At 47.7% G+C, this 13,710-nt stretch overlaps 1 protein-coding gene across 2 annotated transcripts in view; it reads right to left on the bottom strand.

Moving 5' to 3' along the window:
- Positions 1–13,710, bottom strand: part of SRGAP1 (SLIT-ROBO Rho GTPase activating protein 1) — a gene marked incomplete at both ends in the record, with an annotated part of 175,481 nt that overhangs the window by 15,895 nt on the left and 145,876 nt on the right. The window contains 4 exons of one of the 2 annotated variants that reach the window (XM_084256215.1): positions 6,246–6,380; positions 8,400–8,477; positions 8,884–8,944; positions 12,750–12,852. In XM_084256215.1, coding sequence (XP_084112341.1) covers positions 6,246–6,380; positions 8,400–8,477; positions 8,884–8,944; positions 12,750–12,852 — 377 coding nt within the window. Of the gene's footprint in view, positions 1–6,245; positions 6,381–8,399; positions 8,478–8,883; positions 8,945–12,207; positions 12,242–12,749; positions 12,853–13,710 lie in introns of both variants that reach the window. The other variant, XM_084256216.1, reaches the window with a different exon arrangement.

The following is a 13,710-nucleotide window of genomic DNA, read 5'->3' as shown; positions in this document are numbered from 1 at the left end:
CACCCGCAACGTTTAAGGCAGAATGTCGGAGCACCCACGTTTCATGTACGTGTCTGAACATAAGTCACGCCTTGCCCTTGGGTGAGTCAGTCATCACCCACATAGTGCCCAGGGGGTCGGCGTGGAGGCACCACCGTTTCTGAGGGCATCACAGTTTTCTCTGACGCCCATGATTTTGGCCTTGGGCAGCTTAGCGTCTTCTAGATAAACTTACAACATGGCGGAGGTTTTAGGTGTTACTATGTCGTTCTTAATTACTCTTGAGACACACAGGTCTTGCCTCTGATGTTCCTAGGCAACTGATTCTCCTCCCAGAAATGAAAATAGCCCAAATATCCATTGATGGATGGATAATCCAAATGTATACACACACAATGATATATTATTCAGCCATAAAAAAGGCATGAAATTCTAATACACACTACAACGCGGATGACCCTTTCAGGTCTCTTGCTAAGTGACCGTGCCATCACAAAAGGCCAGCTGTGGTAGCTGAGGTTTCTAGAATAGTCAAATTCAAAGACACAGAAAGTAGAACCAGCGTCGTCAGGGGCTGAGGGCGGGAGGCGCGGGGGTTTAGTATTAAATGGAGACAGGTTTCCAGTTTGCGACCACGAGGGGTTCTGGAACTGGACGGTGGCCACGGCTGCAGACAAGGTGCTTAGTGCCACGGACCTGCACACCCACCAGTGCTTACCTCGTGAGCATGAAGTGACGTGTATTTTAAATACAATTTAAAAATGAAGACTGGAGGAGGAGGCCGTGGATGCAAACGAGAGATTTCAGGAGAGAAAAGCAACAGGTGCACGAGAAGGCGAGACCGAGAAGACTAGATGGAGCCAGGGCGGCAGGAGTCCACTCCTGCACCGCCAGGAGACCGATCTCAGTCAGACGGCCGGGCTGGCATGGCGGGCGGAGCAGCAAACCCATCACCCGTCTGTCCCAAGGCCTCAGCCCCCACAGCCGTGAGCAGGATTTGGCTACGGCTGTGGCTCAACAGGCCCGCAGCGCGCGTCCTGCCGCGTTCTCGCGCGGTACCCATGCCCCAGACTGTCCTGTGTCCAGAGAGCGGGTCCCAATGGACAGTTCCCACAGCCCTTTGCTGGATGCCCTGCCCAGCGGGCTCTGAGAGCGGCGGGTCGTGGTCGCAGGTGTATGCTGCGTGGCAAATCGGAGCTCTGAGTCCCCGCGGCCCGCCCGGGAAGTCAGGGCAGGAGCTCAGCCTTCTTCTGGCTCTCGCTCACGCTGCCCTTGGTTTCCACGACTCAGGAGCAAATGTGATTAGGTGAAGTGGCGTCTGCCAACCTTGGGCACAGAATCAAGGCTCCCGAGGCTCATTTACGGTCTTTCCCGAGCTCTGGAGGTGCCCAGGTCGGCCTCCCAGCCGCACAGCGTGGGGGTGAGGGCCCTGGAAACGTGGGTGAAAAATGCACCACAACGTGCGGGTGACCCCAGAAAGCAGCCAAAAGTCCAAATGGCGGGTACCCTGAAAAGACCAGCTCTGCTGTGGCACCATTTGCAAAAGTATTTGTTAGAAAACAAATCATAAATCACAAGATGCAAATGCATCCTTCAGTAGGAAGACAGGGAAGGAAATTCCTTGGTGGCCACATTTGGAAATGGTTTGTTTAACAGCAGCAACACGCAAACATGTCTGACGTCACAGCCTTGCAGTATTCACAGTGAATTTCCCAGCCCAGGACAGCTTTGGGGTCACCGCAGGTCCTGACAGTGACAACCTCGGAGTCGACTCTGCCTGCGTGGAAGTGTGCGCGACAAAGAAAGGGAGAGGGAAGAGCACAAGGGATGCTCCGGCACGTGTGCATGGAGCTCGGCTTAGCCTCGAGAGGATGACCAGCTGCTGCTCTAGGTGAGACTCAAAATGCTACAAATCTCTCTTATTAACCATCAATAGACCAACTTCTATGAATTACACCACTGTGTTCTTTCCTAGCTAATTAGCAACACCGTTGAGATACACACACACGTACACACACACACACATAATTTGCCCTTTTCTGCTGAATTAGCATATGGAGGTTATTAAAGAAACCAATTCTTAGCCTAGGACGCTTGACCTGCTCAGTTCAGACACTAAACCTATTAAATCCTTTTAAGGATAAAAGGGTCCCTAAGATAATTGCTATAAGGCATCAAACAGAAATGTAGAGTTCAGAGAGAAAGCCACCAGGTATGCAGTACAGTTGAAAAGAATTTTCAGCAACAAAAATGTATTTTAGAAAATGTGGTGCAGGAGAAAATTCTATCATCCCTTTGGGTTCTTTTGAGGCTGGATGATGGAGCAAATTAGAAGGCGACTGATCAGCAGGAGAATAAACCAAAATTTAATAAATTCACGTATGGAGCGTTTACATGGTTGTAAATTCTAAGGTAATAGGGTCAAACCAAGGGCTTAACCCTTGTGCAAAGGACCCAAGAAAGGTGGGGTTTGCACACGATGAGGACGGGATGGCGTCATCTTTTCACTAATGGAAAAAGATTTTCTCAGAGAGGACGTGTTCTCGAAAAGCCTACAGCTGGGTGACACCCCAAACTGTTCTACTTCAGTAAAGGGAACAGTGCTCGGGGGCAGGGCGAGGGATTGGGGAGAAGCCAGAGTTTCTCCTTAGCCTCCAGGGCCTCAGCCGACGTTATGTCAACACGGCCATGGGGCGTGTACTGCGGAAAGGCCACACCGGAGGTCTTGAAAAACACCTTCTGAGCCCTTCTGAGAAGACCCACAGGGGCATCAGGTAACCAGTTCAAGAATTGCTCATTAACAATCAGAAACGGGCAAATAGCTTATGTACTGAAAGGTTCATCACAATGTTTTGTATAACTGCAAAATCACTGGAAACAATGTCCATTTCTAAAAGTAGGGGACTCGTTAAAAAAAAAAGCTATGGTGGGACATTATGGGTGCTCTGGGTTGGGTGTGGTGTGCTAAGTGTGCACCCTTACATCCCCAAATCATACACTGTGCAAGGTTAGTTCAATAAAAATAATACTATTAAAAAACACCAAAACCTTATATGGCCACTAAAAACTGTATTTGAAAAATAGTTACTGATATGCAAAGATGTTAATAACATTAAATTTAAATGTGGTTTATAAGCAGCAAGTATGGTAGGATATAATTTAATAACAGATTTACTGAGTTATAATACATATCATATGTATTCACCCATTAAAATAATAAATTCAGGGCCTCCCTGGTGGCGCAGGCAGTTGAGTGCAGCGCTGTGAAGCTGTCCGCAGCCTCTGCAGCGCCGGTTTGATCCCCGCCGGCCTGGGAGCAACCCCCATGGCAAGGAGACCTCTCCTGTCTCCCCGCTGCTCCCCTCAGCAGTGTGCTTCGTCAGTCTGCCTGTTCTGTTCCCCACTCTGTCTCTGGTGAATCCTCTCACCCCCCCCCCTTGAGCCCCCAATATCTGGCCTGTACCCCAGTTCTTGTATGCATAAATAAATAAATTTTTAAAAAAATAAAATAATAAATTCAGTGGTTTAAAGTGGATTCAGAGTTGAGTGACCATTGCTTTAGGTGACTTTAGACTATTTTGATCACCTCAAAAAGAAATTTCACATCCATTTGTGAAAGAGACACCTGTCTAGTTGAATAGGCAGCTAACTCACGCGTGCCCTGGGCTTGGAGCAGAAGCAGTTGTAAGGACGGCAGCGACATTTATTGAGGCTCACTGTGGGCGAGGCATGATGGTAAACAGGGTCAGAGATTATCTCATTTACGCTTCACACAGACACGATGAAGCAGATAAATAAACAGCTATTTAATCATTCATGTTTACCTAAAGTCACAAAGCTGTTAAATGGACTTGAACCCAGATCCTTCCGACTCTCTGACCTTAGCATTTAACAACCACATAGACTAACACGGACGTGACCGCACGCGGCAGCTGGAAGTGTCGCCGCTGCTCTACCAGCCCGCACACTAAACACAAAGGTGGGTGTGATGAGTGTAAACGCCACTCCACACGGCATCGTGCTTAGGATTTTTCCTGAATTAAGCTTTCTGGCCAGGAAGTGGGGAAATCTCTGGACAGAGCCAAAAGCGAATTCCTAAAGGGTGATGCCTCCTTCTCAGTTCTGTCCAGATGGGTCAGAGGCCCTCTGTGGTGACTGAGGCTACGCCAGCGCCTTGGGATGGACACACAGGCACACTTCTGACTCGCACACAAGACATGGCTCTGTCGCGCAGAGCATGTGTGGGGGAGGCCACGGGACTCTGACTGGGGCATTCACTGTCAAGGAAAGCCAGGGCATTAGGCCTGGGTACCAACAGAGGAATTTGGGTGGAATCTGACTTCATTTCATTTAAACTCTATTTGACAACTGTGAATCACACACTCATGTTGTGGCTGGAATCCACTCCGCCAAGTGCTGGGGCTACCATCTGACAACCTGTCGAGATCTCAGGCCTGTGAGTTCGCCGTGGCCAGCTTCTTGGTGTGCTCAGGTCAGTCCGCCGCACATATTCCATGGCAGGTACTCTTGCCACTTTGCAAGTATTAACTCACGGAATTCTTGCAACCCTATGACATATGGTTTAATAGTCTCCCTGTGTGATAGCTGAAGAAGCTGGGGTTCAGGTTAAGAGACTCGCGCACATCCACCCAGCTGGCACACCATTCGGACGCAGACTTCAACCGAGGCTGTTTGAGCCCAGAGCCTACGTCCTTAACTTCTTCTCTAAACTCTCCCTCTAGCAGAGGGAGACAGAGGGGTTCAAGATGTATGATGTGGGGTGATGGGGATATTACAGATCCACACATGTGGTGGAACGCTAGTGGAGGAGGAAGAGACTGGCTCTTCTTGGGGTGGTGGGGAGCAGGGTGTTCTGGAGAAGGCTTCACACCGGGTGTCTCACGGCGACTGAGTCAGCAGGGCACAGGCGGGGGGGGGGGGGATGTCCTCCACACGTGCAGTTTTCTGTGGCGGACATCCACAGCAAACAGGGTAGGGTGGCCGGAGATGAACGCAGCGAAGTAGAAAGAGATCAGATAACTCTAGGAATCGACTGCAGAATTGAAGCTACCAGAGGGGGCGGGTGGGGGGCAGAGGGCCCAGTGGGCTATGGTGGGAGGTTGTGGGTGCTCTGGTGGTGGACGGTGGTGGATAGGTGTGACCCTGTCCCCCTAAATCACACAATATCACCAGCCAATATCACCTCAGTCAGAAGACAACACAATTGGGAAAATAAATAAATGGAATCATGGGGGGGGAAAGAAAGGTCAGAGAGACAAAGACCATCGGAGCGAATCCATGACCAGGCGCCAGTGTGTAGGCAGGAAACACAGAAACAGGCTTTAACCCAGGGGGAGGGAGGGAGAAAGAGAATCCGTGTGTGTGATTGAGCCCAAATTGTCCTTTTGAGCAGCTGCAGTGTGAATGATGGAGGATGTGGGTGTGGTGGTATCGGGGGGCAGAAGAGGGCAAAACCCAGAGGGGGTGACTCCACGTAGGAGCCTAACAGCAGCCCCAGTGGGACCCAAGGTGGGGGGAGAGGGGCGGGCACAGCCTTTTCCGAGGTCAACCCAGGAGGACTTGTGGCCTCAGGTGGGGTGTGGGGCGCTGGGGAGGCAGGGGGTGTCTCCATGAGAGCAAAGCGTGGTCACTATGGAAGCCTCAGGAGGGACGCGAGGTCAGCTCCCGACCCTGGCCTGGGAGCTCGGCCCTGATGGGGACTGGGTCACGAGCCCCACAAGGCCCTGGCGGGGACTGGACCACGAGCCCCACACGGCCCCGGCAGCTCTGCCTGTCCTGCAGACGCCGCTGGCAGGGAGCCCGCCTGGTGTCCGACCTCGCGCCACCTCCTCCCCGGAGTCACACTCAAAGACAGACGAAGGACCCGCTCCCGAGACTGGGGGAGAAGCCAAGAGCTAACACCCAGAGAAGCGACATTTCCACACTTCCCGCGTCCTCCGGCCCCGACGAAGCGGCCCCTGCCAACCCCCCACCCCCCCCATCACTCCAGCCTGCGTGGGGAGCCGAGCCCCGGGGAGCCGAGCCCCACGGAGCCGGAGCCGCCGGAGCCGGGGCTCAGCCAAGGGCGAGGCCCCAGCTGGGGCGATGACTCAGCTGGACCACAAAGAAAACAAATGGTCTCAGAGAGTTGGTGGTGATGGGGGGCGGTGGGGAGGGCATGCGGGGGGCGGGGGGCCACTGCCTTTTCCAGGAAACTGCTTCGACAGTCCTGGTGGGAAAAGACTGAAGAAAAAAAATCTACTCACTGATACAAGAAATCAGATCATTGAATCTTTCCTTAGGAAAGAGGGGGTTTTCCAGCCCACGGAAGTAGAGCTTCAGCACGCCGGCCACGGAGTTGATGTCGTGGTTACTCTGGTCGTCAGCCAAAGGGTTTTCACCTAAAAAAAAACCAGCGACATGTACAGTCCTGCGCCGCACAAAAAATACGTTTCTATATATACACACACTTCTATATATACAGGCATCTTTTAATTACGCTTTCATGAAAGATTACATGGCACTAAAATTAAAATAATTGGCTTACACAGTCTACCCCGTGATTAACTTAAAAATAGTTGGCTAAAATAAAGCTTTTTTTAATCTTACGCTACCCAAATAATCCCTTACAAGTTATCCGAATCTTAAAATAAAATGTTGTGGGATTTACAATTTTACCTAGATTTTTTTTGAACTAAAATCTCTAATCTTAGTTTGACATGAATTCAAATACTACGTCCCGTGTTTCTTATTCTACTGGGAAAAAACACAGTACGAGGCCCGTCTGGCTGTGCTATGTGCATCAGCCAAATTTATCAGAAATAGTCCAGGCGTCACCAAATTATGACCATCTCCAGTTCAATAAATGTTTCCTAAAGCGACATGGTGTGTTCACATGTGCACATTTGCATCTGCCTATAGCAGTGGGAGGTTTTTAAACCAGGTAGAGGAGTTTGAAAACGTATCCTTAACAGTGCTAAGGAATTTGTATGCAAAGTAGAAATTTAAAAACTATGTCACAAATATGCAATTATGGTAAGCGGTTTTAAAATATTAGTGAACTAAACAAATATATTAGTTAACTGGGCTGGCTGGTCTACCACCCTGAGCATTAAATTGAGATAAAATCTCCTAATAAGTTAGCTTAACATACAACCTTATTTCAAACTCCATTTTTTTAATTTATAAAAGTTCTTCCAGTGTTCACAAAAATTGTCCATTTCATTTCAACTTCTGTTTTGGCATCTTGGGGCCGTTTATTTCCAGGGACCTAGTGTTCCCTTTTCTCTGCAACTAGGGCAAGAATTACTTGAGCATGAATTCACCAGAAATGTTGTTTTGCCACCCCGAGAAGCTTCCCTCAAAGACATAGCAAACAAACAACAACTCGCAGGGGAATCTCCAAGAAAAAATAACACAGCACCCCGCCTGTGGCGGCGGGCACGGGAGCCCGGCTTGCGCACCCTGGAGCTGATCCTGCATGGGGCGGATGCGAGGGCCTGAAACTCCCAGCTGCTGGCAGGGATGCCCCAGGGTCTACGGATCTTAGAGATTTGGGGACAGGAAAAAAAAATCTGGTTTCAAGTTTACCTCGTTAACCAAGGTTTGAAACTTTCAAAGGCTGCGTGCCCAGGCTGGGCCAGGGAAGGCGGAAGGGGGCGCGGGAGCCCCACGCCACCGGGGATGCCCGCACCCGCCCGTTCCCACCTGCACCTCCTGCAGGGGAAGGACGGGCCTGTGTCCGGGAACAGACACAGCGCAGGTCAGCGACCAGGGAGGGCATCGATGACCACGAGTCGCCACTGCAGAGTTGGACGTTTTGATGGATTCTATCTGATCCTCACGCCAGTCATGGAATGTCACAGATGAAGAATCCCAGGCCAAAGACCTGAGGGACTTGATTCAAATCAAACAACTAGTAAATAGAAGCGTCTGATTTGATTCTAGCTCTGTCTGACACTCAACTGTATGGTTTTGCTAGTCAGAAAGGGCGACTTACCAGCGGAACAGGATGTATTTACTACCAGACCGCGGACAAGAAGGAAGCGCCAAACAGGGTCACAGGAAGGAGCCGGGGATGGCAGTAGGAGGAGAGACTTCCAGACAATAAGAAGACAGGAAGCCGGACGGGTCCACTCAGGCCCTGCTGTGTAGGCCCAGGGCCGCCCGTGCGGCCCTTCTAGAACCCTCTGTGCCACCTGCGACACATGGACTGAGGGTTCTCTAGGCCAGTCCCAGGCCAGGATGCAAAGCTCCTCTGCTTTTCCATACCTGACACCAGAGCCCAGTGATTCTGACCTCAGCACCCTCAGTTACGCACATGAAAGGAGAAAGGTGTTGAAGATAGTCACACCCACTTGAGGCTGCAGAAAATAATGACCTTCCACAGGGTTTGCTTACAGGCACAGCTGCACAGTTACCTCTCTCGAATGAGTTTTTGATGTCATTGACTTCCACCTGGGAGCCGGACACTCTGAACACCCCCTGGTGCTGCAGACCTGGAGGGAAGAGGAGGGAACAGAGATTCTGTCATGTGCCAAGACGCTCTCTTCCCAAGGGCTAACATTAAGTGTTAACGGAAACACATTTTCTGAAATATTCCTAGTGATTTGTTTAAAGTAAGAATTCCAGAGTTTGGTAACTCTCGCCCAAGACGGCCCGCCCGTGTCTACGCAGGCGTCTCTTAACAAACCAGCTTCAGAGGCAGCTCCGCCTGCCCGCTTGTGTCTATGCAAGCGTTGTCTTAATTTTCTAATAAAGCTGCCCCTTTTGTTTGCACCTGTATGCATGTGTGGGTGTGTGGAGACACACTATATAAACACGATACGCATGCACACACGTGCGCGTGCGCACACACACACACACACACACTTATATACAGAGTTGTGTAATTTAATGGATTACCATAGAGATTGATGAACCGAATGCAGCTTTCCACAATGAGAGGGATAACCTGTCCTGAGTCCTGGGGGGAGAGACGGAGCTGGTTAGCCTCGCAGGAATGGCATGAATCACACATAGCAAAGAGGTCACAGTTGAACCCTAAGTACAGAAAGCTTTTTGCCTTTTCAGATATCATTTTCAAATTCATCTCACCTAAACTATTCCACAAGGCCCCAAAATAAAACTGCATTTAACCAAAGGTATTTTTCAGTTCTGGAACAAACTAAATTAAATACATTGAGGGTAATCCTGTTTCCTCTTACTCTGCTGTGCCTAGAGATGTCAAAGCAAATTCATCTCTTTTACTTACACTGAGGTTCATATACCAAAATGTTTGCATGAGTCACTTACATTTTAAAAGCGTCTTATACAAGTAATTAAACTAATGCACCAAAGGAAAACTCTGTATTCTAACCACAGACTCTCTGGACAGATGGCTGCATTAGTCAGCGAACACAACCTTTCAATTATCCTGGGATCCGCTCTGCCCCCCGAGCGTATGCCGTCTACATGACGGCACTCATAGTGGGCTCACATTCTTCCAGATGCACTGGACAGTAATCGCTTTATAGATGCCTATAATGTGTCATGTATTTATTTAGTTTGCATCAGAACTTACTCAACCTTAAAGATTTTTCATTGTTATGCTTTCATGTTTTAAGGATGAGGGAAAAAATGCACAAATGTAGATCCATTAGATTTCATTTTTCGGGCCTTGTTTCCCCACCTTGTAACACAGTGAGTGCACTCGACCAGAGAAACGTGAGTTCTGGACGTGTCTGAAGGCAGGTCTAGGATGACAAATGAGATGAAGGACTGCTGAGGTAGTTACGTGTGTATCGCGCCACACACTCCATGTGGTTGAAGAAGTTACTAACTATGGAGTTTTTTCATGTACTACTAAGGCTGTGCCTTCAGGAATTAGATCTTTAAAGGAAACATGGCGGGTCCTGACTAGCTGACACCAGGCACTCATTCCATGAGGAATTTATTCTGAAACATAAGAAGAACTTGGCTGTCTTAATATTTTAGAATAATTCAGAATCCACTAACTTTCCCCATTAAGCAGGAGGGGATAATGTCATAATGGGAATAATGTCATTCAGCAGTTTAAACTCTGCTCTTCCTACAATAGGTGATACAGTTCTTGAGGAACGGCTTTATTTTAGGCGTTGAGATAACCTAATCGGTGTGTCAGCCAGTTAATGGATCCATTACCTCTGGAATTTGTGCAAAATTTTTCTAATGAGTTAATTTGTTTTAGGAGCATAAACTTTATTCATTTCTTAAAGAAGGGTCTTAAGAATAAAAACTTTTTAATGAGGACTGGTTGGTTCAAGATTAGCAGTGTAGTTGCGTCAAAAACTTACTGAATATGTGAGGGGACTTTTCTTTTATGACACAAATATGTTTCAAGGGAAGTAAGCTTTATAGATCATTCATATAACACTGTGATCGAGATAAAAGAGCAACAAATATTTAAATGTGTGATAAAAGGAGAATATTAGTCTTCACCTTTGCTGAACTTAGTATTAAGACAAAGAACAAAAGGTTATTAAAAGGAAAATGTTTGCACTAAGAAACTTCCACATAAAAATCTCTTAGGTTTTCAAATTATTTAAAAATACGTTTCTCTTTACATGACTCGGTAATTGCTAATCTTTTATTATCATCATCATCAGTATTTCATTCCGATACAATAAATTTTGTAGTGAAAAAAATATGAATAGGTGTGTTTTAATTTAATTGTATGGATGCCAGATGTTTGGGTAGAAAACATTTTATTTATTTATTTTTAATTTATAAATTTTATTTTTATATTCCCCATACAATTGCAACCCCCTTATTTTGACCCCAGTCCCTCCCCTCCCTGCCCCCTCAGCCCCCATAGAGTGTCTCTGGTTCATAGTTGTTTGTTGATTTTGATTTTTTCTTTCTTATAGTTATTCATTTTCCTGGTCCCTTATTTAGGTTTTCTAGATTCCTGCTCTGAGTGAGACCATCCGGGATTAGAAAATATTTTACAAGAAGTGAAACAACGGGCCGTGGTCCCCCCATCACTGACACGAATCCCTGTTGTCTCAGTTCCTTTCTGGGACAGAGAGGAGCAGCGGCTTCTCCTGCTGCCTGACGGTGACATTGTGGGGTCTGCAGTGGACGGGGCACTTTGAGACGCGTTAGCATCCCTGCAACCCCTGCCTCCTGCTGTCCCTGACGACTCTTCCACACGCCATCAGGGCTGGCGAAGAGCTCACATAAGTGAATTTTCCATGATAATCTCACTCCTTCTACTGTACCCACAATTAGTTTCTTGAGCTATTTCTATTGACAAACTTTTTAGAAGTCTAGCATGTGCCTCCGTGTCATCGTCTGCAGCCATCTTGCACCGTGTTATCAAATATCCTATTTCCTATATTTACTTTTTTTGAGCTTGTCTGTTATTTTTCTCTGCCAGGTCACCAGCTGCACATCCCAGTGCTTTCATTTTATCATTCTCTTCTCTCCATCGAATTTGCCCCTGCTTACAAGCCCTGGGCTGGGAGGCTAGTTAATCAGATTTGACAATAATTTTATATTAAATTAGCGCCAATAAGGCTCGGCTGCTAGCGGCGGATCTGTGACTGCTATTTAGGTCGTTCAGTGGCTTTTCACTTAATTCAGGGTAAGGATTCATTTTTGAAGGCTGCCAGAGGTTGTCAGCCTCCGTGTGTAAGGATGTATGTATCTGCAGATATACACGCCACACACGTGCACAAGCATTTTTTAACCATTAGTGTGCACGTTCAATAAAAAGCTCTGTCTTTAAAGAGGACAAGATGTCTGTAAGATGGAACTGAGAAGTGACCACTGATGTGGTTTCCATGTAAACTGAGTCTCTGGAAACCCGTGGCCCACGTCATAAAATGTTACCTATGACAGGGAAGGTTTTCCTCTTTGGTGTGTGACTTCCACGGGGTGCATCATCGAGTATTCAAAGCGCATTTGGTATCTAGCACTGACTTTCCTTGACAAAAGCCCCTGACTCAGATTTGGGATGCCTGCTGAACACACGATGCGAAAGCTAAGAATTGATCCATTGTTCCTCGAGAAGACCATTCCTTGGGGCTCAGCGCTCGACTTCTAGAGCGACTTTCTCAGGAAGGCCCATTTGTAAAACTGCTAATTTCCAACTGCAAACATTTTTCTTTTAAAGACCTTTAAAAATCTCACGAACGCCAAGCATGACCATGATTTGAAAATGATCGGAGAGGAGAGCCGCGCCCGCAGCCCGCGCCAGCACGATACCTGGTGTCTCGCGTGCGAGTTCCTTCGTCCTCGGCTAGAAGCGTTATCAGAAGTACAGGGTGAAAAAGAAGACAGAGTAAACACAGCAGAGACTCCAGATATAGACCCCAGGGTCTTCCAATTTACCCAATATAATGAATTCCTCAAGTCATGGGAAATCAGAACTCCTGCTGTGCCCCACAGCGCGTCTCACCAGGGACCGAAAAGCATATTTTTGTGCCATGTCATTTGCGTGAGTGAAAACGAAGTATTTTATCAGCTTGTTCTTTTCCTTTTTGCACCAATTATGGCTTTTTTTTTTTAAATAAAGAAAGAGGGTTTTCTTTTGCCAACATTAATAACGCATTTATCCCCTCTTCTGCAGGCATTCCATCCGAATATTCTTTCCCCTCTGACTTCAGGAAATATTATATTGATTTTCTGGGAAAGCGAAGAGCCCCAGGACAGACTTGGACATAATGACCCGCCTCCTTTTATGAGAGGCCGAGACCATTATGGTCAGACGCGTGGAGGGCAGCCCCCCAGGTGGCTGGTGCCAGTACCTTGACGAATGTTTCCAAATCCCCATTAAACAACTTAGCATTATACTGTGAGCGGGGTCTGGCCTTCCTGTGTTTCTGGGGCTTAGGGGGAACATTTGGAGGCCTACGGGAAGGGAATATAATTACTGAGCATGGCAGAAATCAAACAATAAATGAAACACCCATAGGTCACATCAAAATTGCAAAACACAGGGATTCTCGTGTCCCTCCCCCAACCCTCCCCACGGGAAAGCAGAGCCTCCCCCTCGCCCATTTGTTTGCACTTAGGTTTCAAAAGCCGCACGAGCTACTCATCCAGGCTACACACTCTTCTGGTGCCTCCCGGCTAATGCTTGCTCGTTGGTTAAAATAGGGTATCAACAAAGGGAAGCGTAAACGATCTGGCCAAGTGTTACCAATCCAGGTGTGTGCTTACCAGGCTCAAGGATAACACAGTAGTTTGTAAAAAATTAGGGCTCTGGGGGATCCCAACGTGAGAAGGTAAATGACAACATCATTCTTCAATAAAAATATCGTATCTACTCAATATCCCCGTAAGTATTGGGGTTTTGTTTGATGCAAAAGCAATAATTAATGGCTCACAGTGAAACCTGGAAAAATATTTCAGTGCCATTTCTGGGGGAGAAGGAGGCGCAGGCTCACGTGAATGATAATTCCTTTAAATCCAGCAATCTCATCGCCCAAGTGTTCGTAGAACACGAGGATGCACCCACATGTTTTGTTCTGGACTGTCCACCTGCTGCTTTGGTGGACGAGCTGATTTCTCTGACACAGGCACACTTAGGGCACGAGGTGCTGTATTCAGAATCCCGATACCCTCCTGCTCTGTAACTGGAGAGAGGGCGCCTCTGCTGTCCTCTCTCTAGAGACAGGAGGGCGAGGATGCCTGAGCCAATTCTGCAGCTGTGCTGAATGACTCTAGGGACGCAGAGTCTCAGGACTGCTCGCTGGACATTCCAAT

The sequence above is a fragment of the Talpa europaea genome (genome assembly GCF_964194135.1).
Source record: "Talpa europaea genome assembly, chromosome: 15".
Classification (NCBI taxonomy): Eukaryota; Metazoa; Chordata; class Mammalia; order Eulipotyphla; family Talpidae; genus Talpa; species Talpa europaea.
The sequence above is the reverse complement of the archived record's forward strand: the minus strand, read 5'-3'. Positions and strand labels throughout refer to the sequence as shown.